A 23,584-nucleotide genomic window follows, 5' to 3' on the forward strand; every position below is an offset into this window, starting at 1 on the left:
GAGCTCTTCCTCATGTCTGGGAAAGGTAACCAGGGAGCCCAGGCTAAATACAAGAAGGGACAGACTCATAAGGGGCTCACATGTTGCAGGAGAGGACTTAAAAGGAAGTGGGCAATCACTACCTCTGCAGTTGTAGGACAAAGGAGGGTAGCAGGCAGCAGGGTGTGTTACAAATTGTTGTAATGAACCACAAAACTAGTGTCTTTGTTAAATCCAGGGCTTTTAGTGTCCAGCAGAGTTATCAATTTAAGGGCTAATCTGCACCTAAAACGTACAGTGGCGCAGTTGTATCGGCACAGCTGTGCCACTGTAAGAGTGCTGGTGTGTGTAGCTGTGTTATGTTGGCGGGAGAGCTCGCCTTCCTCTGTAGCATGGGGCGTGGCTCACTTGGGGCGGATTCTCTGTACCTTACAGTCTTTAAGCCATGATTTGAGGACTTTAATAACGCAGTCATAGGTCAGGGTCTATTACAGGAGTGGGTGGGTGAGGTTCTGGGGCCTGTGTTGTGCTGGAAGGTCAGACTAGAGGATCATATTGGTCCCTTCTGATCTTAGCGTCCTGTTGACATAATAAAACCACCTAACCGAGCGGCGCTAGCTATGGCGACAGGAGACACTCTCCTGCCGACATAGCGCTGTCCACACAAGCGCTTATGTCGGCAAAATGTATGGCACTCAGGGAGGTGTTTTTTTCACACTCCTGAGAGACAACAGTTTTGCCAGCATACGTGCTGGTGTAGACAAGGCCTACGTTCCCAGGCTTGTCTTTTGAAGGTGTTGTGCAGGTTTCCTTTAAGGACTGAGCGCTCAGCTATGGAGCAATCGCTTTGTGAAAAGTGTTCACTCGCAGGTGAGAGGGTGTGTTTGTCTTTTCACATATTTCTGTGTAAGTTTGTTTGAGAGCATGGTGATTGTCTGGTTTCACCCACATCGTTGTTGTTGGGGCATTTGAGGCTCTGTATGAGGTAAACCTTATGTGGTGATAGACATGTGTACAGCCCATGGATCTTGAAAGCTCTGGTCTGCACTACAGAGCGAGGTTGACGCAAGGCAGCTAACGTCTGTACTAAAATGTCGCGCCCGCCAATGTAACTCTCCCGCTGCGCTGACTTAGCAACTCCACCTCGGCAAGAGGCAGAGCATGTAGGGCGACGTAGTTAGGTTGAGGCAGTGTCAGTGTAGACATTGCATTGCTTACATTGACTATTGCTGGCTTTGAGAAGCCATCCCACAGTGCCCCACACTGACAGTTAAATTGGTGCCAGCGCCTCGGGTGAGGACGCGCACCGCCAACACAAGGAGCACAGTGTGAACATGCAAAACTGATTTAATTACTGCAGTGGCTATAGGTCAGCGTAACTTAGGTCAACATCATTTTGCAGTGTAGATTTACCTTTATACTTGCAGTCCTTATGGAAACCTGTGAAAGCTCCCTCTAATAGACACGGGAGTGTTTTCATAGCACCACTTGGCCTCGAATATCATCAGGCAGAACTTGTTGGCAGCAGCCAACCAACTTTGGACATAGGTAGGCCTAAGTACGTGCTAATTACTGCACGTCGAGATAAGGAAGTGGGGGGATGTCTGGTTTGGGGTGTCACTTAGAAATTCGTTATCATTGAGAAGGAGGGAACTACATCCTCCTGATGTTCAGTCAACTGCAGTCACTGCTGGTGTGGCGGTAACTCATGCTGTGCTTTCTTGTCATATCTTACACGCTAACCCACCCTGAGAGTGCCTCTTAGGGTCTGATCCGGACATGCGCTGAGTGACTCTGTTCAGAAATGAAAGTGCTCTTCTCCTTTTTGGATCCGGACTTTAACAATCCCATTCCTGAGAAAATCATTTGGGAGCCTGCCGAACAATCTAGGCCACGGCCCCATTCAGCGCGGGTCTAGTTATCACTGCCAAACTCTTCCGTCACTGGATAAGAACCATCGACTTATCTGCTTGGTTCAGCGTTGAGTGAACAGGGAGCACTAGCCTATGTAAGCTGGCTGAGTGTCTGGAAGACAATGCAGCTGTCTCCATAAAAACAACAAAACCAAAGAAACCCAGCCCGCCAGCCTCCAGACTCTGTTCTCATAGGTAGTCTCTATCACAAGACAAACCAGAGGCAGTCCTGTCACTCTCGACCCGTGTGTCTGCTTCTCCCAGTCAGATTATCGCTGCAAGCTGTCAAGAGAATTAGGGAGGCAGAAATCGGCTTCAAAGAATGTCAGAACTGAAGATGAGCTCATGGGAGCGGTGCTTTTATACTCTCCCATCCTCTCCAGCCACCTTTCAGTGGGGAAGAAGCGAGGAGGGTGGGGCGTCCTGTACCAGAACTGAGAGCGTGTTACATTTGGCATGTAAAAAAGAGGCAGGTGGATTTGATATGGTTTCTTGGTCCAGATTTTATGCCTCCCCCCTCTTCCCACTGTTTGCCTCAGTGGAGAATTGCTCTTGTGACTGACTGGGCATTTCTTGCTGTTCCCGTTCATAAGCAACAGCAGCAGACAGATGTGTGGTTTGGCAAGAGGTGCTCCTGCCTGCGCGTTTCCCTTCTCCCTTCTGGGTGGCTCAGGGGGAAGGAGAGGAAAAGGGAAACTTTAGATGTTCTCTAGGAGGCTTTTGGCAAAAGGACCAAGCTGCTCAGAGTGTGAAGCCTGGGGTGTTGTTGTGATCTCAGGTCCAGGGAGGTTGGAGCCCCGAGGCAGTCTGGACAGCTGGGAGACACTGGGCTTTGAAAATACTTGACCAAGAGAGAAAGAAGGAAGCCACTTAGAACTCAATTGATGCCCATGAAATGATCTGGATGAGAATTAGAGGCACTTCTGCTAAAGAGAGAGTGAAAGCAGAAAAAGGAGCTGGTAAAAATGGCATCCCAGGAGCCACATACAGATTCTCTCCATCACTTAGTTCCACATCCTTCTTGATCAATTTAAAAACCAAAGGTCGATTGTTCCACCTGCCAGCCCTGCAAAGCTTTTGCTGACGTCTGCGCAGCCGTGCCAAGTTTGGTTCTGGCTCCTGGGTTATCTCAGTACAACTGATCAAACGCTGCTTTTGGAATCATGTTCCTTGTGCCTTTCATCCCTGTTCTCTGGCCTGCTCCCAAGTGGTTCCCGCTCCCTCTGAGCGTCCTAATTATTCATATGAATTCACTGAGTAGTTGAAATGAACAATTTTCTGTCAGTCAGTTGTTTGCAAATGGCTTTGCTTCAGCAAGTTGTATTCACAATGAGTTGCTGGTTTCTTAGTCACATGACATTGATTTTGCTGCCTATTGGGTGACTGAAACTTTAATAGGAGAATAACAAATAATCAAAGCTGTTGCTCTGCACAATTGGCCTAGTTCCCACAAGAAGACAAGGGCAGTGTTTGCCCCAGGAATTGAAATTACAAGGTTCATTCGAATTTGAGGGGGGAGAGGGAGATTGAAAAATAACTACACTGGCAACACCACTGGGAGAGAGGGGGAGGAGTTTGGGAGGGTGTGTGTAGGGAAATCCCTGGGTGTAGTCACATGGAGAGCAGCCATTGTTTAAAACCTCATGCATCTGAATGTTCACAAAGAGTAAAGAACAAAGGGCCATTAAGAGGGGCTATTCTATTCTATACTGTTCTACTTAGTTCCTGATATGGCACCCATCCCTGTTGTGTCCAAGCTCTGATCTACACACAGTTTTTGTCCTGATTTAACTCTTTCAGTTAGGGGTATGATTTCCACCTCCCACAAAACAGTAAATCTAGTACTGTGGACACAGCTGTCCTGGAATAGCATTTATGGGAATAGTTTATAATGGTATAAACATCTTTAGACTGCATCCACACTAGGTGGGTTGTACTGTATTACTAGCCTAGTTAAAAGCAGTACGATTTTTGTGTGTAGACAAGACTCACACGGCAATTTAGAATTCGAATGAACATTCCCAAATAGGTGGGCAACAAACTATTTTCAGGCTGATTTCAAAGGCTGTCCTTGAGTTTGGGATAAACATATACATTTCTCACTGGCAGGGTGGGGGGAAGTATTACTAAGGCCTTGTCTACACTAGCACTTACGCCGGCAAAACTTTTGTTGCTCAGAGCAGTGAAAAAAACCCCACCCCTGAGCAACCTAAGTTTTGCCAGCATAAGCGCTTATGCAGCTGCATGATGTCGATGGGAGAGAGCTCTCCTGCCAACATAATAAAACCACCTAAACAAGGGGTGGCAGCTATGTCAGCAGGAGAGCATCTCCCACTGACACAGTACTGTCCACACAAGCACTTAGGCCGGCAAAACTTATGTTGCTCAGGGGTGTGTTTTTTCACACCTCTGAGCAACACAAGTTTTGCCGGCATTAAGTGCTAGGTTAGATAAGGCCTTCGTGGAATAAGGACATGATTCCTGAATTCAATCCTAGGCTCTGATACTGTGATCCTGGGCAAGTTTCCTGACCTCTCTGCATCTCAATGATGGTGAATCACGCTGAAAACAGCTGCTGTATTCCATGCCAGAGGTTGCCCCTTTGCCTCTAGATTGTGTAGCATTTGTAAAGTACTTAGAGTCCCCATCAGGATGCAAGACCCAATATTATCATTGTCATAGGGCTGTCACGAAGCACAGAATATTCGCATTCTAACCCTTTGCTAACTTTTAGTTCCAGCAAAAGTTGTGACGTGTGTCAGGAGGGTTATTTTTTTTTTAATTCCTGCTACCTTGCAGCTGCAGCATCAGAAACAACCATCCAACATCAAGATTCCAAGCCACCCCATCCAGCTGATCATTAATCTCTCAAGGAGCATTGAGCTGGATCCCACTGCCACCCGGTCCTGTACAATCTGGCTGATGTGCAGAGGTCAAGGCTCAAGTGCAGTGGGAGGGGCGGAGTGCTGCTAAATGCCAGATTCAAACAGCGATATGAAACTCCACCAGGGAGTCTGTCTAAACAGAAGCAAGCACAGGAAATAATAGCCAATAAGCAGGACTTCCGATGCAATCATGTTCTCATTTTGGTGTCAAGCAGCAGGCCAGGAATGAAGGGGAAAAAAATCCCATCCCCCCTTCCTTTTTGGTAATAATGGCTTTGTAATCTCAGAGGAACCTCCAACCTCTAAGGTTCATCTGAAAGTTTTCTCACCCTACCTGGCTAGCCCCACAAACATCCATGCTGCACGCTTATTCTCTCCATAATCTACCCAGAGCCGACCCTTCTGTGTGTAATGATGCCCAGATACCACAGGGATGAGTGCCTTAGAAATACATGATGTAAGAAAGATGAGGATAATAACAATCCATGCACTGGTGTCTGAACTATACAGCATTGAGGGCATCACTGACAATCAGCTTTCTTGGTTCAAGAGCTATCCTGCCGGTGCAGGGCAAGGAAGAGATATCGCAGGAAGAAGCAAAGTGTGCGTCTTCAGGTGGCACCTATGTGAGGTACGTAAAACCAGCTAGTTCGCTGGGTCTTCACCCCACCCTAGCCTGGCAGGCCACGACCCAGAGGACACCAGCCAGCATGTTAGCTGAGCTACTTGTTCTCTTCAGCACTAGATGGGAATCCTGCCTCAGCACTGATACCATAGGGCCTGGAGAAGAGACGATCCCAACCCCCTTTCTTGCCTCTCTAGTACCTCTATGTAACCTAGGGCATGGACTGGCCCATATTCTCTATACTTTACTACTTGGGGTGACGCTGGCTGGATTAGGGGCACAATTTTTTATATTATTTAACATCAATATTTCAAAATTACAGTAATTCAGATGGGATAGGCCATGCCAGGTACCGTTAGAAAGGTCATAATTTGCTAAGGATGATGATACTGTTTACGTGCATGTGTCATATTTGTATTGGAAGTTATGGATGTGTTTGATGTATCTGTATTTCAACTTGTGCTGTGTTTCTGAGCGACACCCCAGACAGGATGGCTGCAGCACTAGCCTGCTTAATGGCCCATTAAGAAAACTCACAAGTACAATGGGCCCAGGGGGAGAAGCCAGGGATACACCTGATGAGTCACCAGGACTTACTCATGTGACCCTGGACTCCATCTTATTCTTGTAAATTTCCACAAGCAGCATGGCAAAGGCCAAGGGACATAAAAGGCAGCTGCACTACGTCATCCATTTTGTCTTCAGTCAGTCTTCACTTACTCCTGGAACTAATCTGCAACTAAAGCTGTGAAACAAAGGATTGAGACCCATCCAGGTACTGGATGTACACCAGAGGGACCATACAAGCCTGCAAATTCTACAATTCTACTGGAAACCTGATATATATGAACTTTTAAATCATTTGTATGTATGTGATTACCTTAATCATTTAACATTTCTCATATAGTTTCTTTCCTTTTATAATAAACCTTTAGTTCTAGTTACTAATGGATTGGCTGGCAGCGTGGTATTTTGGGTAAGATCCAAACTTACATTGATCTGGTACTGTGGCTGACCCTTTGGGGTCAGGAGAACCTTTTTGGTAAAGAGCATAGAGTTTTAAATAACTTCTCTCTTTACTGGACCTAGTGGCTGATTGGGAGCCAGAGACTGAAATGCAGTAAAGGGGGCTGTGTATATTTTTGTTTTAGCTTCTTGATAACCAGTGTAGGGAATCAGAAGCTGTATTTGGGGCTGGTTGGGAAGTCTGACTTCAGTGTCACTCACCAGTGCTGGAAGAATCTGCTCTCCTTTTACAGCCTGCCCTGACCTTGGCATTTTCAAATGGTCTACCCTAGGCACGGATGGATCACACTTGATTTACTTCATTTACTTTTCATAGCACAGGTGGATTTCAGATGAGAAATTATAAAGTGGAGAGGATCTATGACACAGGTGAATTACATCTGAGAGCAAGAAGATGTTTTTCAGTGATTTGGATATAATGATAAACTAACATTGTCTTCCTAAGGGGTCCCAGCACAGTCAGTTTGAGGAGAGTGAGAGGCCATCCTGTAGTAATTATACATTTAGCTGTGTGTGCTGATTGCTTCCATTGCAGGCAGGGTTTTTATAGCTTTAGATATTTTCTTAAGCAAAGAGCTCAGGCTGTCCCAGGAGGGCCCACAAGATTTTCTGCCTGTGCTTCTGTCAAAGCCTTTCCCATTGATGCAGTCCCTGTAAGCCAATGAGGGCACTGAGTCAGGACAGGGTATTGAGTTTCCAATGTACTGCTTCCTGCAGTTCATCTATTGGGTTGGGTCAATACAGACGCAGGCATGTGTAATGGGAAAAGGAAACAGCTCAGCATGAGAATCAGCACAGATAAAGTCCAGGCTAGCAAGGAAATAGAATTCCTGACAGAGCTGGAAGGGAAATACAAAGGGAAAAAGAAAATGGATACAGGAACTAACAAGTAACACTAAGAAGCTAAGTTCCAAGAAAAGGAGGGACTTAGTGAGAAGGAAAGAATAAGGATGAATATCTATTTTCAGTACAGAGATGAGAGGAAAGAATTATCCAAATGAATCAAGCAGTTATTCACCAAATGATTTAGCAATTGTGTTTTGGTGTCTACGCATAGCTCAATCTCTTTGGACTGGAAATCATGCATTACGGGACTTCTAGGTTTCATCAGAGTTAGAAATAATGTGAGAATAACTGAGGAGGGCAGCTAATGCAAAATATTTTCTGTGATTGTGCACTTGGATTTTTAATTGAACTTGCTTCAGCCCTGCTCATGCCCTTTTACCTTCATTTTCTATGAATATTTGAGCAATCAAATGTTTCTGGCACGAATGTTCTTGGAGAATGAATTTCAGTCATTGTCATGAACAATTGTGGGAACTGAATGAGAAATTTGTCTGTGCAAGTATTTGCATCAGTTCTCACCCAAGTAAGGTACAAAATCAGTACCATTTAACTTATCTGGCTAATCTCAGCTAAGCAACTCAGCTTGAATTTGGAGATCGATCTGAGATCAATCTACAGACTAAAAAGTGAAGACTGCAATACATTTGTGGAGCTCATGCTCTTCTCATGGATGTTCCACAAGCAGAAAAAGGCTAACTTAAATGAACATGCTATTCATTATGAATTATTTACTTAGCCACAGGAAACATTTTTTGTCCTCTGTTGCTGTGTTGGCATGCAGTTGCAGCTGAATCCAAAAAGATCCTGACAAGCTGGAGGGAGTTCAGAGAAGACCGAAGATGAGCAGCGGGCTGAAAGGATTGACTTTTGAGAATGTGGTGGGAGGTACAACCCCTATAAGAGACCATCTGGAGTTTATAGCCACGACCGCCTGCCTGCAATCAAGAAACACCCTGCTGCAGGGTTGGGACTGAGCTAGATAAATAGGAGAAGGAAGATGGAGAGAGGGAATGGGAGGGGATTAAAGGTTGTGCTGATGGCTATGGGTTACAGGTCCTAGGACACTAGCCTGACCTGGGCCCTAGAGACTTTTAATTTTTCTGCTTGTAAGTTTATTTCCTGCGAGACCTTATGATCTTCCTTGATGCCTAAGGGAAAGGGAGAAAACCTGCTTGCCTCCTAGAACAATAAGAGAACTAGGCACCTGCTGAATGGGTTTGGTTTGAGGACACTTTTGGTTGGTTGGTTGGTTTTGGCCTTTCCCTTCTTAAATCCTATACCAAGAAAAAGATTTTAGAAACAACACTCATATAGCCTTGCTTAGTGTGTGTCTACACTGCAGGTGGAACTGAACTTCTGAGCCTGGGGGAGATAGACTTGTACTAGTGGGGCTTGGACTAACATTCTAAAAATAGCAGGGAAGCTGCTGCTGCACCCGTGGAGACTTGGGCTAGCCATCCAAGCTCAGACCCAGGGGGTCAGGTGGGTCTATCCGGGCATGGAGGCTCACTCCCAGCTGCAGTGTAGACATACCCTAGGTGATGCCTCTTGGGGCTGAGGGAAAAGCAGTCCACAAATATCTGGTGGGGTAAATACCTACAATGGAGAGGAATTATGTAGAGTGGCATAAGGGAGTTTCAGTGAGAGCAGCGGGATGAAATTAAGAAAGGAAGCATTAGGTTGAGTCTTAGGGCAGGCCTACACTGCCGGCAAAATTCAGCAGCAGTCGACGGGAGTTACGCAAGCTACTCTGCATAGCTTGCGTAACTTCCATCAACTTCGTTACTTCCCTTTAGCGCACCGTCTCCACTGTGCTGTGCTACGCTTTTTTTGGAGGTGGTTTTAATAGAGGTCTTCACTGCCACTCAATCAATCCGGAAAAATCGATCTGATGGCGGCGAATTTGCCGCCGGCAGTGTGTACATAGCCTTAGAGAAAACTTCCTGCCAGTGAGCTCCATGAGGGTGTGGAAGAGTCTCTCAAAGGGAGCAGTAAATGAGGAGTGAAAGGGAATTAGTGCTTCAGTTGAGACACACAAACCTAGACTGGACAATGCACTGATCCAATTTAGGGATTGGACTAGATAGGTCTCTTCCATCTCTAATAGCGGTGATCCTATGAAACCAGGAGGCATGGAAGTAAAGATGAAAAGTCAACAAAACCTCTTCAGAATATTCTGTGTCTGTTTGCTGTGATAGTGGATAGAAGGGTCAGGAGAGCTGTTTATGCCTCTGAATTGGTTTGTCTGTCCATAATTAGCACAGGGTGGGTCCAACAATTGAACATTACCTTACACCGCCAATTTGGCAAGAGGGAGAAAAGATCTAGAAGGATAAAGCTCTTACCTTTAACAAACACATATGTCTGGGCCCTGAGGTGTTTGTTAGAATGGGGGTGGTTATAAACGCAGGTGACGTAACCAGTGTCACTGGCTATGGCTTTCTTGATGGTGAGCCTGCTGCAGATCTGCTGTAAGCTGTCCGAACACTCATGCTCAGATACGTGCCATCTGTCATTGTCTTTTTGTGGCTCGTTTCCCCACTGCCAGGTCAAGGAGGCTGCTCCCCTGTCAACACAACATGAAATACAGATTCTGTCATGGCTTCAGGCATATTGAGTGGAATAACATACGCTTCTCTGGCCTAGGCTAACTTATTTGATACCGAATTTCATCAACCTGCCATTTAGTGACGAATGATTAAAGTCTTTGTGATGTATTTTCTGAGCTGTTTGGGTTTCTAGCACCTTTAGGGAGCTAAGGCTTAAGATGGCATTACCCTGCCCTTCTCCCTATAGTACAGAACATTTCCTGAGAGAGGCAATAGCAAATGCAAGACCATTTCCTGCGGACTCGGGGGACAATATCCTTTTCATTTGCAAGGAACAATGTGAACATGAGCTCATTTGAAGTGGCTAAATGTATTGCTCTAAAAACATTAGAAGGCATCAGGCACAACTGTAAATTTCTCCTGAGTTGGGCTCTCTGCACATTTTACCAGTTAAGTTAAAATCTCTTTGGTTCTAACATGTGGGGTAAGGAAGGGCGAGAAAAGCACATTCACGTAACTCCACGTGCCCCTTTTTCTGTAATTAACAGTAACTACACCCTGTGAAGTGTCAGGAAGTAATTGGATTTCACAGCTTAAGATATATGCTTGTGTAAGAAACAGCATCCCCACTTGGCCCTTCACTGACATCAGAATGCAGGAGTTACCATAGCCTGGCAGATATAAGGTCTCAACCCGCTAATGGAATGTCTTGGCTCTGATGCCCAATACATCCCACGTTCTGCACCTAAATACCCAGAGCTATTAGGGCTTGATTCAATAGGAGTCTTTCCATTGTCTTCAATTAGCTTTGGATCGGGTCCGTTATACAGTCTTGTCACGTGGGATGTGGAGAGGCACACTGCCCCAGGGAGGGATCCTGGAGGCATTGTGTCTTGTGGAGAAGTAGAGGCCAGCATGGCCCCCACTATAGGATGCATGAGACCAGCTGTGTTTGATCAGCATGGAGAGGGTTGAGTCATGGACCAAACCTTCCCCAGACTCCTGTGGAGAAGCTAGGGCCAGTGTCAGTGCTAATTTGAAGCAGTTCCCTTTCTCCATAGGTGCAAGTCCCCGCTGTTTGATCACTGAACCAGGAAAGGCAAGGCACATTCTGGCCTTTAATTTTAAAAGGACACTGTGTTCACATCATCCTTACTCAGCGGATCTCAGAGGGATTTACCTAAAGGGGGACTGAGTAATGACCTCTGGATTTCCCTACTGTGGGTAGTAATAGATGAAAAACTCCAGTCAGGGCATATCCATTCAATGCAAAGGCACATGTGTTCCACAGGTATTGTTACTACATCCTGCTGTGAGTTTGTGTTAGTCAGTTGTTCTACAATCTTCCTGTGTGGGTCTGAGCCAGTCACCTCATACATTTGTAGTGGGTACAACACGGGAGTGCATGTCTGCCAGCAAGATCCTGCTGAACCTTAATACAAACATCCTCTTGGCTCCCAGCGCTATCTGTCCTTTGTTGCTTTCCTGAAGATGATGATGGATCTGGGCTGAAATCTGGAGGCTATTCCCAGCATGTGGGTGGATGAGTGCTGGGGAAATGGGCAGCTATCCTCTCTAATGTGCAGCCTCACGCCCATCACTGGATGTGCTGCACTGCAACACAGGGTCTCCGAAACCCCAACCTCAGCCATCACACCAGCTTCCTGTATTTAAATGCAGAGAGGAAAGAGACAAGGCAGACTTATTGTCCAGCCTTTGCATACCAAGGGCTTTTTTCCTGTGGAGGAATTCTCCATCTTCACCCCCTTCTTTCCAGGCTCATGTCATAATGACCCCCCTTAGCAAATGAGAGCCTCCCAGAAATGCCTGTCCTTGCTCTGTGATTCTGTGTAGCGCTCTATCACCATAACATCTGCACTCACTACACTTCACTATCCCTGGGCTATGTTTTCTGCCCAGTGTTGGAAGAATAGAGTAGTGTCTACAAGTCTTAGAGGCAGCATGGTTTAATGGTTAGAGCCTGGGCCTGGGAGTCATGAGACTTGCGTTCTAGTCTTGGTTTAGTGCTGATGATGGGGGCAGTGTAAGAACCCACATAGAACAGACAGAGGGAATTTCATTCTGTTCTCAGGTCTGACAACTACCGCAGAAACCACCTTACTGCAATCCAAACCATCCCAACTCCCCTTTGAAGACAGGAATGATTTCAGGTGTCATGTTTTATGCCCGTTCTTTAAACAGGGTTTGCGTGTATATATATGTGTGTGTGTGTGTGTGTGTGTGTGTGCGTGCATGCGTGCAAGATGTGGCACTAGACTAATTTACACCAGCTGAGGACCTGATGAAAGTGGTCTAATGTTTAAGGTACATGAATCATGCGCAGAAGTTCCAGCTTCTGTAACCAGCTGTAGCAGAGTCTAGTTGTACTACCTTAGGCAAGCAACTTAGCTTCTTTGTGCCTTGGTTCCCCCCCTGTGGATATGGAGATTTATACTTTTCTACACACAGGGGTGCCATGAGGACTTATTACTTAGGCCTGATCTATGCTTACAGAGAAATTCAGCGGCAGTCGACGGAAGTTACACAAGTTACACAGAGTAGCTTGCATAACTTACATTGACTTCCTAAATCCTTTTCTCCACACCGTCTCCACTACTCTGCGCCTTTTGAGGACATGGTTTAATTGAATCGACTTCCGGATCGATTGAGCGGGCCTTCACTGCCGCTCAGTCGATCTGGATAGATCGATCTGATGGAGGCAAATTTGCTGCCATCAGTGAAGACATACTTTTAGTGTCTCTAAGGCAGTTTGAGATGGTGGAGGCACTACAGAAGTGCAAAGGACATGATTTATTTATTTATTCATTCATTCATCTGACAATACATGGATGAGGCGATACTCCAATAAATGAAAGAGCAATGAATTTAAAAAACAAAACAGACAACCAGTGTCTTTAATTAGCACATGGGCACCTTGTAGAATTCATATCCACATAACGTCGTGGAAAGAAATAATGCAGCTGGATTTTAAAGGACAGTCTGAACTTTACAGTCACCACTAGTGTCCACAGCTTGCCAAACTATAAATATCATCATAACATTGTCCTGACCTCCTGAGCCAGTGCCAGCTGCAGGTATCAGGAAAGAATCTCCTGGAACTGTATAATAATTGCACAAATTAGTGAGGTGTTTGATGGGAGATGAGTGGATTTGTCTATAGGAAGGGCAATACTGGTTTAAATGGATTGATTGGGACAAAAGTCAGAAGTGACATAAATATCAGTGTAAACTACAAGTTAGTAAATCAATGAAGTGAGAGTGTAGGTTGGTTGTTTAGCCAGCCACCAACAGGTGTAAAATAACACGTGTGTGTGTGAATGACTGTTTGTAAGCCCGGCTGTATTTTTGTTCTGTCTTTGTACAACACTTAACGCAATGGGGTCCTGGTCCATGACTGGGGCTCCTAGGTGTTACAGCAATACAAATAATTGTGCATGGCTTGCTTTAACTTAAACCTTCTCACGCCCTTGTGCAAGACTTTTAAATCTTCTCACACACTTCTGGTCGTTGGTTATTTTTGTTACCAGACTGCCCTCCTGGTGTGTAAATCACATTCACACTTATTTACCCTGATTTGCACCACAGTCTATGGGGCCTGTTGTCCGACCCAGCGAGGCTAATCTTATGACTTCACAAAGCTGAAGATTCCCCAACTCCCTGTGCATTTACTACTTCGGTTGTCTGCCAATCAGCTGCAAGCGATCATTTTACCATCCAGATTTTTCAAGGTTTATCTTCCCATGAATACAAGTCTTGATCACAAACTTGGCACTTTCCCTACAGGTTTTTTACTCTGTGTCAATGGGTCTTCATAATTTATGAACAATTTATGAGGCCTGGCTATCTTTGATTTAAAGGATATGATATATTCAAACAGGATGGGTCTTTAAAAGTATGTATGTTGGCTGCTGTTTATTTAATTGTCACCTAATAGGCTAGACAGCATTTGGAGTCAGCATGTATATATAGAGAGAGGGCTGATTACCGACTGTTGTCAACAGGTCTGTTACTTACTTACATGGATGGAGTGAAAGAGAGAATTTGTACACAGCAGAAGTGACCCTTGGCTAGGTAAATCCTTATCTGAAAATCCTCATGATCCGATATGATTCATCTCCCACTGAGATCATGGAAGTTTTTCCATGTGCTTCAGTGGGAGTTGGACTGCTCTAATTTGCAAAGTAAAGGATCCTGTTGATCTGAATAAGTTCTCTCCCCTCCATTCTATTAGACTAAATAAGATTCTACCTCACATGAAAATGCATGTCAGAGAAAAATATAGCAAAAACGCCCCAGCTCTGGCTGAGAAGCAAGCACCCTTTTGATCCTGGGGTTATTTTGTGCCAGGGCAGCCACATCAGGGAAATCTGACACTGCTGGGGCAAATCTCACCTGCATGTTATGGCGAAGAAATCTCCTGCATTGATTACAATTTGATCTTCTGTAATGTTCAACTCTGGTTTCAGGAGTACTTCTTCAAGAGCAAGACCTGAGCCAAAATAAAGGAGAAAATACCCAGTTAGGCATGTTTTCCAGTGCAAACATTTATTAGAGCAGACACGATCAAATATGAGGGAGGTGTTCTATAGTTCATACCTTTGGGGCCAAATTCTTCTCTCACTGAACTCATGTAACTCCCCTGAAGCCAGGGATTACAGGATGTTAAGTGAGAATGGAATTTGGCCCTGTAGGTTTATTTTATTTCCAGTGTTCATTTGTCTTCTCAGATGTCTGAAAATAACATTTTTTCCCCATTCCTGTTTCATCTGGAGGTGGATCCATCCCATATTACTCCAGCTTTCGGCTAGACAAGAGTAAGTCTATTCATTTCCATTACACTGACATAAAAGTGGCATACATGAGGCCCTCAGTGAATAATTTGTCACATGAGACAATACATTTTTAAGTGTATGTTTTCCTTTAATGAAGTACATAAATGGGGAAAATTTCTGAGGAGCAACTTCCTTCCCTTTATAAGTCTCCAACATCTACTCTATTAAAAAAACCAAAATGAACCTGTAATATTCCCAAGTAAGAGCCGCAAATACTTCAGTAACACCACAGTAAGCTGCTTTGTCTGGAGGCATTATTGATGCAGAGTATAGCACTGTTTCACGAGGCAAATTTGCAGTTGTGTTTTGGGCACTCTCACCAAAGTCAATCTGTCACATAGCCAGTACGCAAAGCCCTCTCCATAGGGCAGTCATCATCTTTTACTGGATGCTATCCTGACCAGTCAAATTACTTCATCTCTCTTAATAACTAGCAATATTCTTAGCGTACACGCAACATGCATCAGGTGGCATGTGAGCAGGATTCATCACTGAATTTGGTCTGCTGGTTGGCTTGTTAGCCTCCCTGGGCCAGGCCAGGAACTGATGGGGAGTGCAACATGAATGCTGATTCATGCCGCCCATAACTGGCAACGAGGATGCTAAGAGTATGTTTTGTTTTGCCCCCTCAGTAATTTGCTGTATTAGTAAATAATACTTAGCATTTTTCAAAGATAGATCTCAGAACATTTTATACAGATTGGTTAACATTTTTTAACATCTGTTTTATAAATGGGGAAATAGAGGCAGGTTCACACAGTGAGTCACTAGCAGAGCACAGAGAAGAACCCATGTTTGCTGACCCCCACTATGGTGCCTTCTGTCCATTGTGCACTGCAGCTCGTCTCTATGGCAGAATCTGTCGTTCGATTTCACTCAAAGTGGTCCTGCCAACTGATTTCAAGGTCCAAAGTTTAGGTTTTTTTAAAGGGTTTTATGAGACCTAGCCCTAGATGGAAATGTTTGTATCCATGGTGGCTTTCAATAAATACCTTTAAAAAAAAAAAGTAAACATCACCCTCCCTGTGAAGCCAAACACAGCAGCAGAAAGTGAAACTGACAAGAAACAAAAGTGAAACTGGCCAGGCGCCTTGCCTTGCCCACACTGTAATCAGTAGAACCACAAATGTGCTTAGATTTGTTCCTCATTATCCAGAGCTATGACATTAAAGTCTCATGTTTTCTTTCCCTGTATGCACTTCAAATCTTTATCTTCTCCGTCACGTTTAACTTGATAAACCAGAAATCCTTAGCTTGGTTTATAACAAAGGCATTTTACTCAGTAGTACCGTGATGGTAACATATTGAAGAAAAAGAAACATGAGAGCTGTCAGACGGCTGAAAAAGTGGTTTTCCTCCCGCCACTCTCAAATTTCTCTTTTACAAAACTCATGTGAAAAGGCCTCAGCACTGCATGTTCCCTTCGTGAAGAGTGACTCACTCCCACTTACAGCAATCTGGCTTCTTTCATGAGCTATTCAAATTCCCATCAGAAACTCAGCAGAGGCTGGCTAACACCCGAGAGCTCCAACTTTCCAAAAATTTTGCTTTCTAAAGAGGGCTCCGCTCCACTCAGAAACATACTAGAAACCCTCAGCAGGTGATACCAACTGTCTTCCTGAACTGCAAGTTCCCTCTCAAAAGAGACATTAAGCCAAGGTCTTGAGCACTTGTCATCAATAGAGATCCCATGGCACTGTTTGTTGGACTACAGATATTACATTCACTCCAGCGACCTGGCTGAATTCCAAATTCTGCATTCTACTCTGTAGTTTCAATTTCACTTATTCTTCACGTCTCTGTCTAAAAATTGTTACGGCAGGTAGTGTCATGGATGCAAAATAACTGCTCTGTGCCACTCCAGATGGGCTGAATTTCAATAACCAGTAAAGTTATTCATCAGCAGTAACAAGCTGTTCAGTGCCATGTTCGGTAGGGGCTCAGGAGAAATATTTTGTGAGGAAAGGTGTTCCAGCACTTTTTCCTAACTGCCCAAGCACTCGGTTTGGAGTCTGCTCAGTATTCTGGAATATTCTAGTTCAAACTGAACAGGCTCTGAGTCTTAACACAGTTATTAGCATAGCCACAGTCTTTCTATCATTTTCTTTGCATAACCACACCCACCTATAAAACCTGATACCCATTGCTACAGACCCATTTTTCAGCTACTTCAATTCCTCTAAGGCAACACATTTCTCTTTTCAGTAACAACCTGTCCAATAACAACCTGTCAAAGGCCAGTAGGTTTGGAAATATTTTTCCGTTTGTCATTTAATTAGCCAACTGAACTTTATTTGAGGCCAGTGTGTATCGAGGTGGCTTTCTCAGGACATGGCCACTAATGTGACTCAGGCAGGTTACATGGCAGCTTTAGCCAGGTGCTACTCGGCTCAGGCAAGTTGAAAATACTGGGGCGTGTAATAATTCTTCACCTGGTCCCTCTGGCGCCTGCAGTGAGTCTGAGGGCTAATATGGGGCTTAAGTGGCACATGATGCTGGCCTTGTGCTCAGGGCTGCATTTCACCTTTAATGAGTGAAGGTAGCATTGTTGCACTGGCTCTGTAGTGTAATACCATAGGCACGTTCTTGGCTGGCACGTGCTGATTAGATCTGAGATGCTGTTGTAACTGGAGAGCAAGGCAGTTGTTAGGTTTTCATAATACTTGAAAATATTTTTGCAAAAGAAAAAAGTGTTTTGCAATTACAGTGTTTATGTGTTTAAGCTACCTCTTTTGCTGAGTTTGTTTTGGCTCCAGGAAGTTGAAGAATAGAATAAACAAAGTGTAATTTCAATGTTTTTCTCCCCCATGCAGAGGGGGAAAATCCTTACCACACACAGTTCATGAATGCAGCCAGGGAACGGGAGGGGTATTATAAACACAGCATGTGCCCCTTCCTGCTTGCCAGAGCCATATTAGAAAGTGGACAGAAAAAAAATCAAAGGTGAAATGAAGAGGGTGGGCCAGTGGGGAAAATGATGCGGCATTGAATTAGAAGACTTAGATGCTGAAACTGGTAAGGTGACCCCTCATGAAATTTACATCCTTCCTGCAGTCCCATCAGTGCCTGACTTTGCTTCCACTTTCCGGATCATGGCCCTTTGGCCAACAGATCATTTTTCTTGGACGCAAGGCTGGGGGCTGCCACAGAACATGGTGGGAAACAATGGGAGTTGCCCCATTTTAATATTTGTCTTATTTATTTGGGGAGGCTCAGGGGTTGAGAAGCCAGTGGAATTATGAAAGCAACTTCCAGCAGGGAGGGGCAGGGCAAACAAGCTAAGTCCTACTTAACAAAACATACAAGAACCCACCAAAATACTGCATCCTAATATTTAGTTAGTTAGTTGGAGCTGGATTCTGGCACCCTTATTCATATTGAGTAATACCATCAATGGGACAGCTTGTGGCAATAAGGTACTGCTCAGCTCAAGGACTGCTAGCAGAACAGAGCCCGTAGGGGTGAGATTGTGCAGCCCTTACTCCCCCTGGGGAGCATTTACTCACAGGAGCAGGGCCGCTGATAGCAAGGTTGCACAATCTAGCCTTGAAGGTCCTGTCAGGTCAAAGTTAACTCTATGGTTGCTTTCATATGAAGAAGCTTTCAAAATTCCTAGAAAATTTGTCCAGTGTGCAGTTTGTTTATTTATTGTAACATGGTGAAGTCTATTGTTGCCATGCTCAATGTATTCAGGTTAGTTATTTAGATTTTATGGCTTTATCAATAAATCTCTCAGCATTTGCCAAAAGGATTTTTTTTTTAAATCCCATGCACATTCAATCAAAAATGTCCAACAGACACGTCAAGAATCTACTTCAAAGGCTCTATTCTGACTCCCAGAGGCCCCAATTCTACCATCCAATTTGCTTGAGCAGACCCATGGACCTGGACAGAGCCCTGCTGAAGTCAATGGGCTCTGCCCGCCCAGATCAGATTGCAGAATCTGGGCCTAGAATAACATTCTCCTCTTCCCCAGTAAATAATTCTTCTCCTCCTCCTAGGAGTACAAAGGTCGTACCATTAATAACAAGTGTTCATGCCAACCACCTCATTACCAGAGCAAACCTACAATGAGGAGGAGGCAGGAAACAAGTCTCCACCTCGCAAAACAATACATGAGTGCAACAGGAAACTCATATCAGGACTGGTGACTGCTCCTGCCGTCTTCTCCTCCCTGTGCACACCATGGACCTGCAGTGAAGTTAATACAGCCTGTATTAATTTCTCTGCGGAGTTTGGGTGGGGAAGTTGGTGGCTGGTCCTCTCTTACTCTCATCCCAGGCACAGATCCCTGTCATGCGGTCTGGGATAGAGACTGCTGCTGCCTGTCTCCCATTCCTTTCTGCACAGCTGGGGCCAGATCTGCATACAGCATTCCCTCTGCATGCAGACGTGAGACCCTGGGTAATTTAGTCCAGGCTTAACACTTAAAAAAAGAAAAGGGTTTTACCGTCTTAGCATGGCGATGATTTATTTGTTTTACAGTAGCACGTGGATGTGGTCAGGGTCCCCTTGTGTTAGGTGACGGACAGAAGTAGAGTACGAAAGAGCCCCAGCCCTGAACAGTTTAGGTTTTAAAGCAATGTTACCAACTCTCATGATTTTATTGCAAGTCTCAGCCAATTTAGTATTTTTTTAGTTAAAGCCCCATCCCCTGGTGATTTGGTAAGCAGCTCATTAAAAATAAGTACGTTTCTTGATCTCATGGTTGAGAAGAGCTTGAAAACGTGAACCTTATGGACACTAAAATTGGAAGATAAATAAAAAGAACTCAAGATTTATTATTATTTTTTAAATCTCATGATTTTTGAGTACTTGGGCTTGGCAAATCGGAGACAGACAAAATGGTGGGGAGGGGACACACAGGCACAAATAGGGGATGTGACTTTGCCAAAAGTCTCTCAGCTGATCAGTGGTAGAGCCAAGAACAGAATGCTGCTCTCTCATGGCTCCTAGTCCCATCCCCCTAGCCACTGCACCATGCTGTTTCTAAGGGTCTAGTTTAAAATTCAGGGAGATTTTAAAAACATTCTTCTATGACGTTGAAAACACAAACGCAACAACGTTATGCAAGTGCCTGTGAACCAAACTCAGTAAAATGCAAAAGGTAATCCAGCAATGTAAAGGGAAGAAAGTTAAGTCTAAAATTCTTTAACTTGTAATAATCCAAGATGTCATTTTTTGTACAGGTCACGTCAATTTTTAATTTATGATTTTTATCTTCACAGTCTCTCTTTAAGCTTCATCTGTGCTGTGTAACTAGCCAAAGACCTAGGTAGCTGTCCTGAAAGGAATACCACAAGTGCTCGGAGAGATTCAATATGTATATCTATTGTGTATAGTGACAGATAATGTCAATATGAAATCTGATTAAAAACTCCATATGTCCTTTTTATGTAATTCAACACAAGGAAGAAAGGAAAACTGAAACACGACATAAAAGATGTTGTAACATCTGCATCAGATGACAAAGAATAATTAATAATCAGACAGGAAGCCTCTAGCTGAATAATGCATTTTAGGACTTAGGCCCTGATTCTGCAAAGACTCATGCACACAAATAGCTTTATGCACGTGTTTGAACTCAATAGTCTACCCGTGTAAAATGATGCTCGTATATAAGTCTTTGTAGAACTGGACCCTAGAAAATATAAGGTCCCACTAGAAATCACTGAAAATCAGAGAGATTCAAAGTTAATTTAAGGGTAAAGATAATATATATGTTTAATGTTTTCTTTCAATGTAATTGTTGATAAGAGTTTGGGTTTTTATTTTTTAACACTAAGAAATTTAACTTAAAATTACTTGATTCTTTTACACAAATTAGTAAGTACTTTTTAAAGTTAAAGCATAGACTAGAAATGTGGCTATGCTCTGAAAAGTGACTGTGAAAACAATCTCATGAGGCTGTAAAATAACATCTTTGCTTCTGGCTTGAGTGTCATCAGCAGTAAATAAAGACCCTGCAGTTAAAGCATGGTGAGGCATTGCATGGCAGTAGTTCTACTGACGATGCAAGAGATAGAATAGATGACAGCTCAGGCTCCTATATCTGTTTTGCCTCTGCAGGGCTAACTGGAGTAAAAAACAATATAACTTATTTTTTGTCAGCAAAGTCAGCAGATCTGATTTGGAGAGAGCTCATTTGTAATAAGGTGTTATTTTTACAGGGGTATTTTAATGATAATAACCACACCAAAGGAGACCCTACTATCGTTCGGGCCCGATGATATTATTCACTTATTTTTGTTGATGCCTGTTATAGCTCGGCTAAAGACAGTAGCTTGGGTGTGAATCTTTCTAGCATCAACAAAAATAACATCATCCGTCTTAAGTGGATGGGAGATCTACCGTATCACATTAAAAACAACTGCTTCGCAGAGCCAGTGTTTAAAGATAAGATACGTTCTCATGGGTTTTGTTGAGTTCCTGCCACACTGCCTTACCCAGAGACACATCAGCATTTCCTGACAAACTGCCACAGGGTCACCCTAGTTTCCTCCTCTAATCAACAGCAGCCCTTTGGAACTGGCATTCAATTGCCTTGTGTGTTGACATTTGAAAACCCTGTGTTAATTACCAGGTCCTTTCACCCTTTGTTTCTCTGCTTTAGAAATGTAACCTTCACATTTTGACCACACCTGCTTGGAGACAATTCCTCCAGCAGCTGACGCCATACGCTTTCCTGACTCTCCGTCTTACAAATCACTGTATCAATTGCAGATTTATGGAGAGGGGCCACAGAGCAGCAGTAGGTCAAGCCTGCTTGGTCTTTAACTGCAGCAACTCATTAATCAGAGCCATTGTCTCCTCCTTGTCACTGTGTAGCATAGAGTGCTTAATAATGACAGACGTCACTGCCCTGTGCCAGGGGTGCTGGAACAATTGTTATAGTGGGGGTGCTGAGAGCCATTGAACCAAACTGTAAACCTACTTCAAGACAGTGGGTGCAGTAGCACCCCCTGCACTCCTAGTTCCAGCACCTCTGCCCAGTTTGCTTTAGGTAGGGGCCATGGGAATGTCCTTTCTTCATAGTTTTATGACAGATCCAGAATTTAGAACTTCAGACAGAAGATAAACATGAGAGCTGGGAAAGGGGGTGGCAGCATCTGCAATCAGCAGCAAAGTGATATGCACTCAAGCGTGGTTTAAAGTATTTGGGAAATGCAGTAATCTCATAGCTATGGAAAAAAGGCTGGGAATGTTATTTCATGGTCAAAATGATGGAAATTCCTTTGGGAAAGAGAAGACCTGGCACATCTCCATGATTTAGAAATATGCAGAGCCAGCGGGAGGGAGAGAGGGGTCCACGCTGAATTGATACACTAGGGACTCATTCGAAAAACCAAAAAAGGCAAGGGGCTGCGTTAGCCTTCTCCTACCTAGGCCTCCCAAAAGAAGCTTTAGAGTTACAGATGCAAGTGTTTCACACGTTGTTTCCCAGAGATTATTACTAGATCTGAACTGCAGACACAACCTTCAGTTCTTCCTAGCATGGGACTGCCTGTAAGGAAAAGAGGAGTCCCTTCTCAGGACAGGAATTTAGTGCTAGTGAAGTTACCTATTGACAGTCCTGGAGACTGGGGGCCACTGTTCACCTCCAGAATGCGGACAGCCCAGGCAGTAGCAATGAAAGATCTCATTGCTCTACCAATGGGCTTGACCGAATGCTCATTGACATCAATGGGAAACTTTCCATTAACTTCACTGGGGTTTGGATCAGGACTAATATGCCTTACCAATAGTGTGGAGGAAATACCACTAAGGGTGAGACAGCAGATCAGACTCCCTGCAACAACTGCTCTCCAGCTAACATTTGGACAGCAGGAAGCATTTAACAAACCTCCTTAATGAGTTTGTTGCCACCTCAGCCTCACCCTACTGGAATTGCTACAACTGGAGATCTCTTTTACAGTCTTGCATAGAGACAGGAGTAGATCTAGGGTAGTTATTTTCCTCCTTCCCTGGAAGCACCAGGTATTAGCTACTAACAGAGACAGGATAGAGGACTGAAAAATCCATCTCTAGTCTGATCTCATGTGGCCAATTCTATGTCCCTGTGTTAGCTCAGAATTCTCATAAGGGATGAGTTTTGAAGATATGTCTATGCACTGATGTAAATCACTTCTATTTTTTGTCAGCCTGACACCTCTTCATAGATGCAGACATGCTAAACATGGACTGCACATTAGGGTTTCTAGCTTGCCAGAAATGCTTTGTTCACTTCCCATTAATCTAATCAGCATTGCTCTATGTGGACTCATTTGTATGTTGCACATAGTTACTTAGACAGTTTTGGATGCTAAAGAAGGAATGTTTTAAAACCACTTTAATTAAATTACTTTATTATTTTGAGCATATATCAGCAGATTAGCTCATTTATCAAAGGTGACATGCGAGGCAGGAGAGGCTACAGCAGTAACTCGCGAACTTCATGTGTGTCATTACCGTGGCACTAAACACTGTGTTCACTCACACCTCCCTAGGATTAAACTTGGCACCTCTCTCCGTTTCTTTCAAATATATTTGTTTTGTACAGCTGCAAATAATGAAAGCAGTTGTTGCATTGACTCCATTCCAAGAACTATTCCCCAGCCCCTTAGTACATATAGTAAGAATCATTCGTTACTGAAATATATTTTGATGTGAGTTAGGGCCTCTTGTAAAACAAGCAGTAAATTGGTATCTGTCAAAGCAATAATTTCTCTCCTGTTCCTACCTTACTTTAATATGTATATTTAGACGCGGCAGAATTTGATTTTTTTATCATTTAATTGATAATATCAATGCTTATTTTAAGTGTTTTTACAGAATTTTTTCTATTTAAGTTTTCACAGTTGCGTAAAATTACGTTTTTAAGCACTTTGTCTATTTTTACTCATTTAAATGTTCACAGTTGTGGGAGATT

At 43.8% G+C, this 23,584-nt stretch overlaps 1 protein-coding gene across 2 annotated transcripts in view; it reads right to left on the bottom strand.

Moving 5' to 3' along the window:
- LOC137153177 (vascular endothelial growth factor receptor kdr-like) overlaps positions 1-23,584 on the bottom strand; it is a 168,116-nt gene that overhangs the window by 109,253 nt on the left and 35,279 nt on the right. Inside the window, exons 2-3 of one of the 2 annotated variants that reach the window (XM_067548279.1) lie at positions 14,237-14,333; positions 9,620-9,840 (exon numbers count right to left, since the gene is read on the bottom strand). In XM_067548279.1, the coding sequence (XP_067404380.1) occupies positions 9,620-9,840; positions 14,237-14,333 (318 nt within the window). Of the gene's footprint in view, positions 1-9,619; positions 9,841-14,236; positions 14,334-23,584 lie in introns of those variants that run through there. The other variant, XM_067548280.1, reaches the window with a different exon arrangement.

Source organism: Emydura macquarii, unplaced genomic scaffold (genome assembly GCF_026122565.2).
Source record: "Emydura macquarii macquarii isolate MOO-44397 ecotype Brisbane River unplaced genomic scaffold, CSIRO-AGI_Emac_v2 contig_1253, whole genome shotgun sequence".
NCBI classification, from domain to species: Eukaryota; Metazoa; Chordata; order Testudines; family Chelidae; genus Emydura; species Emydura macquarii.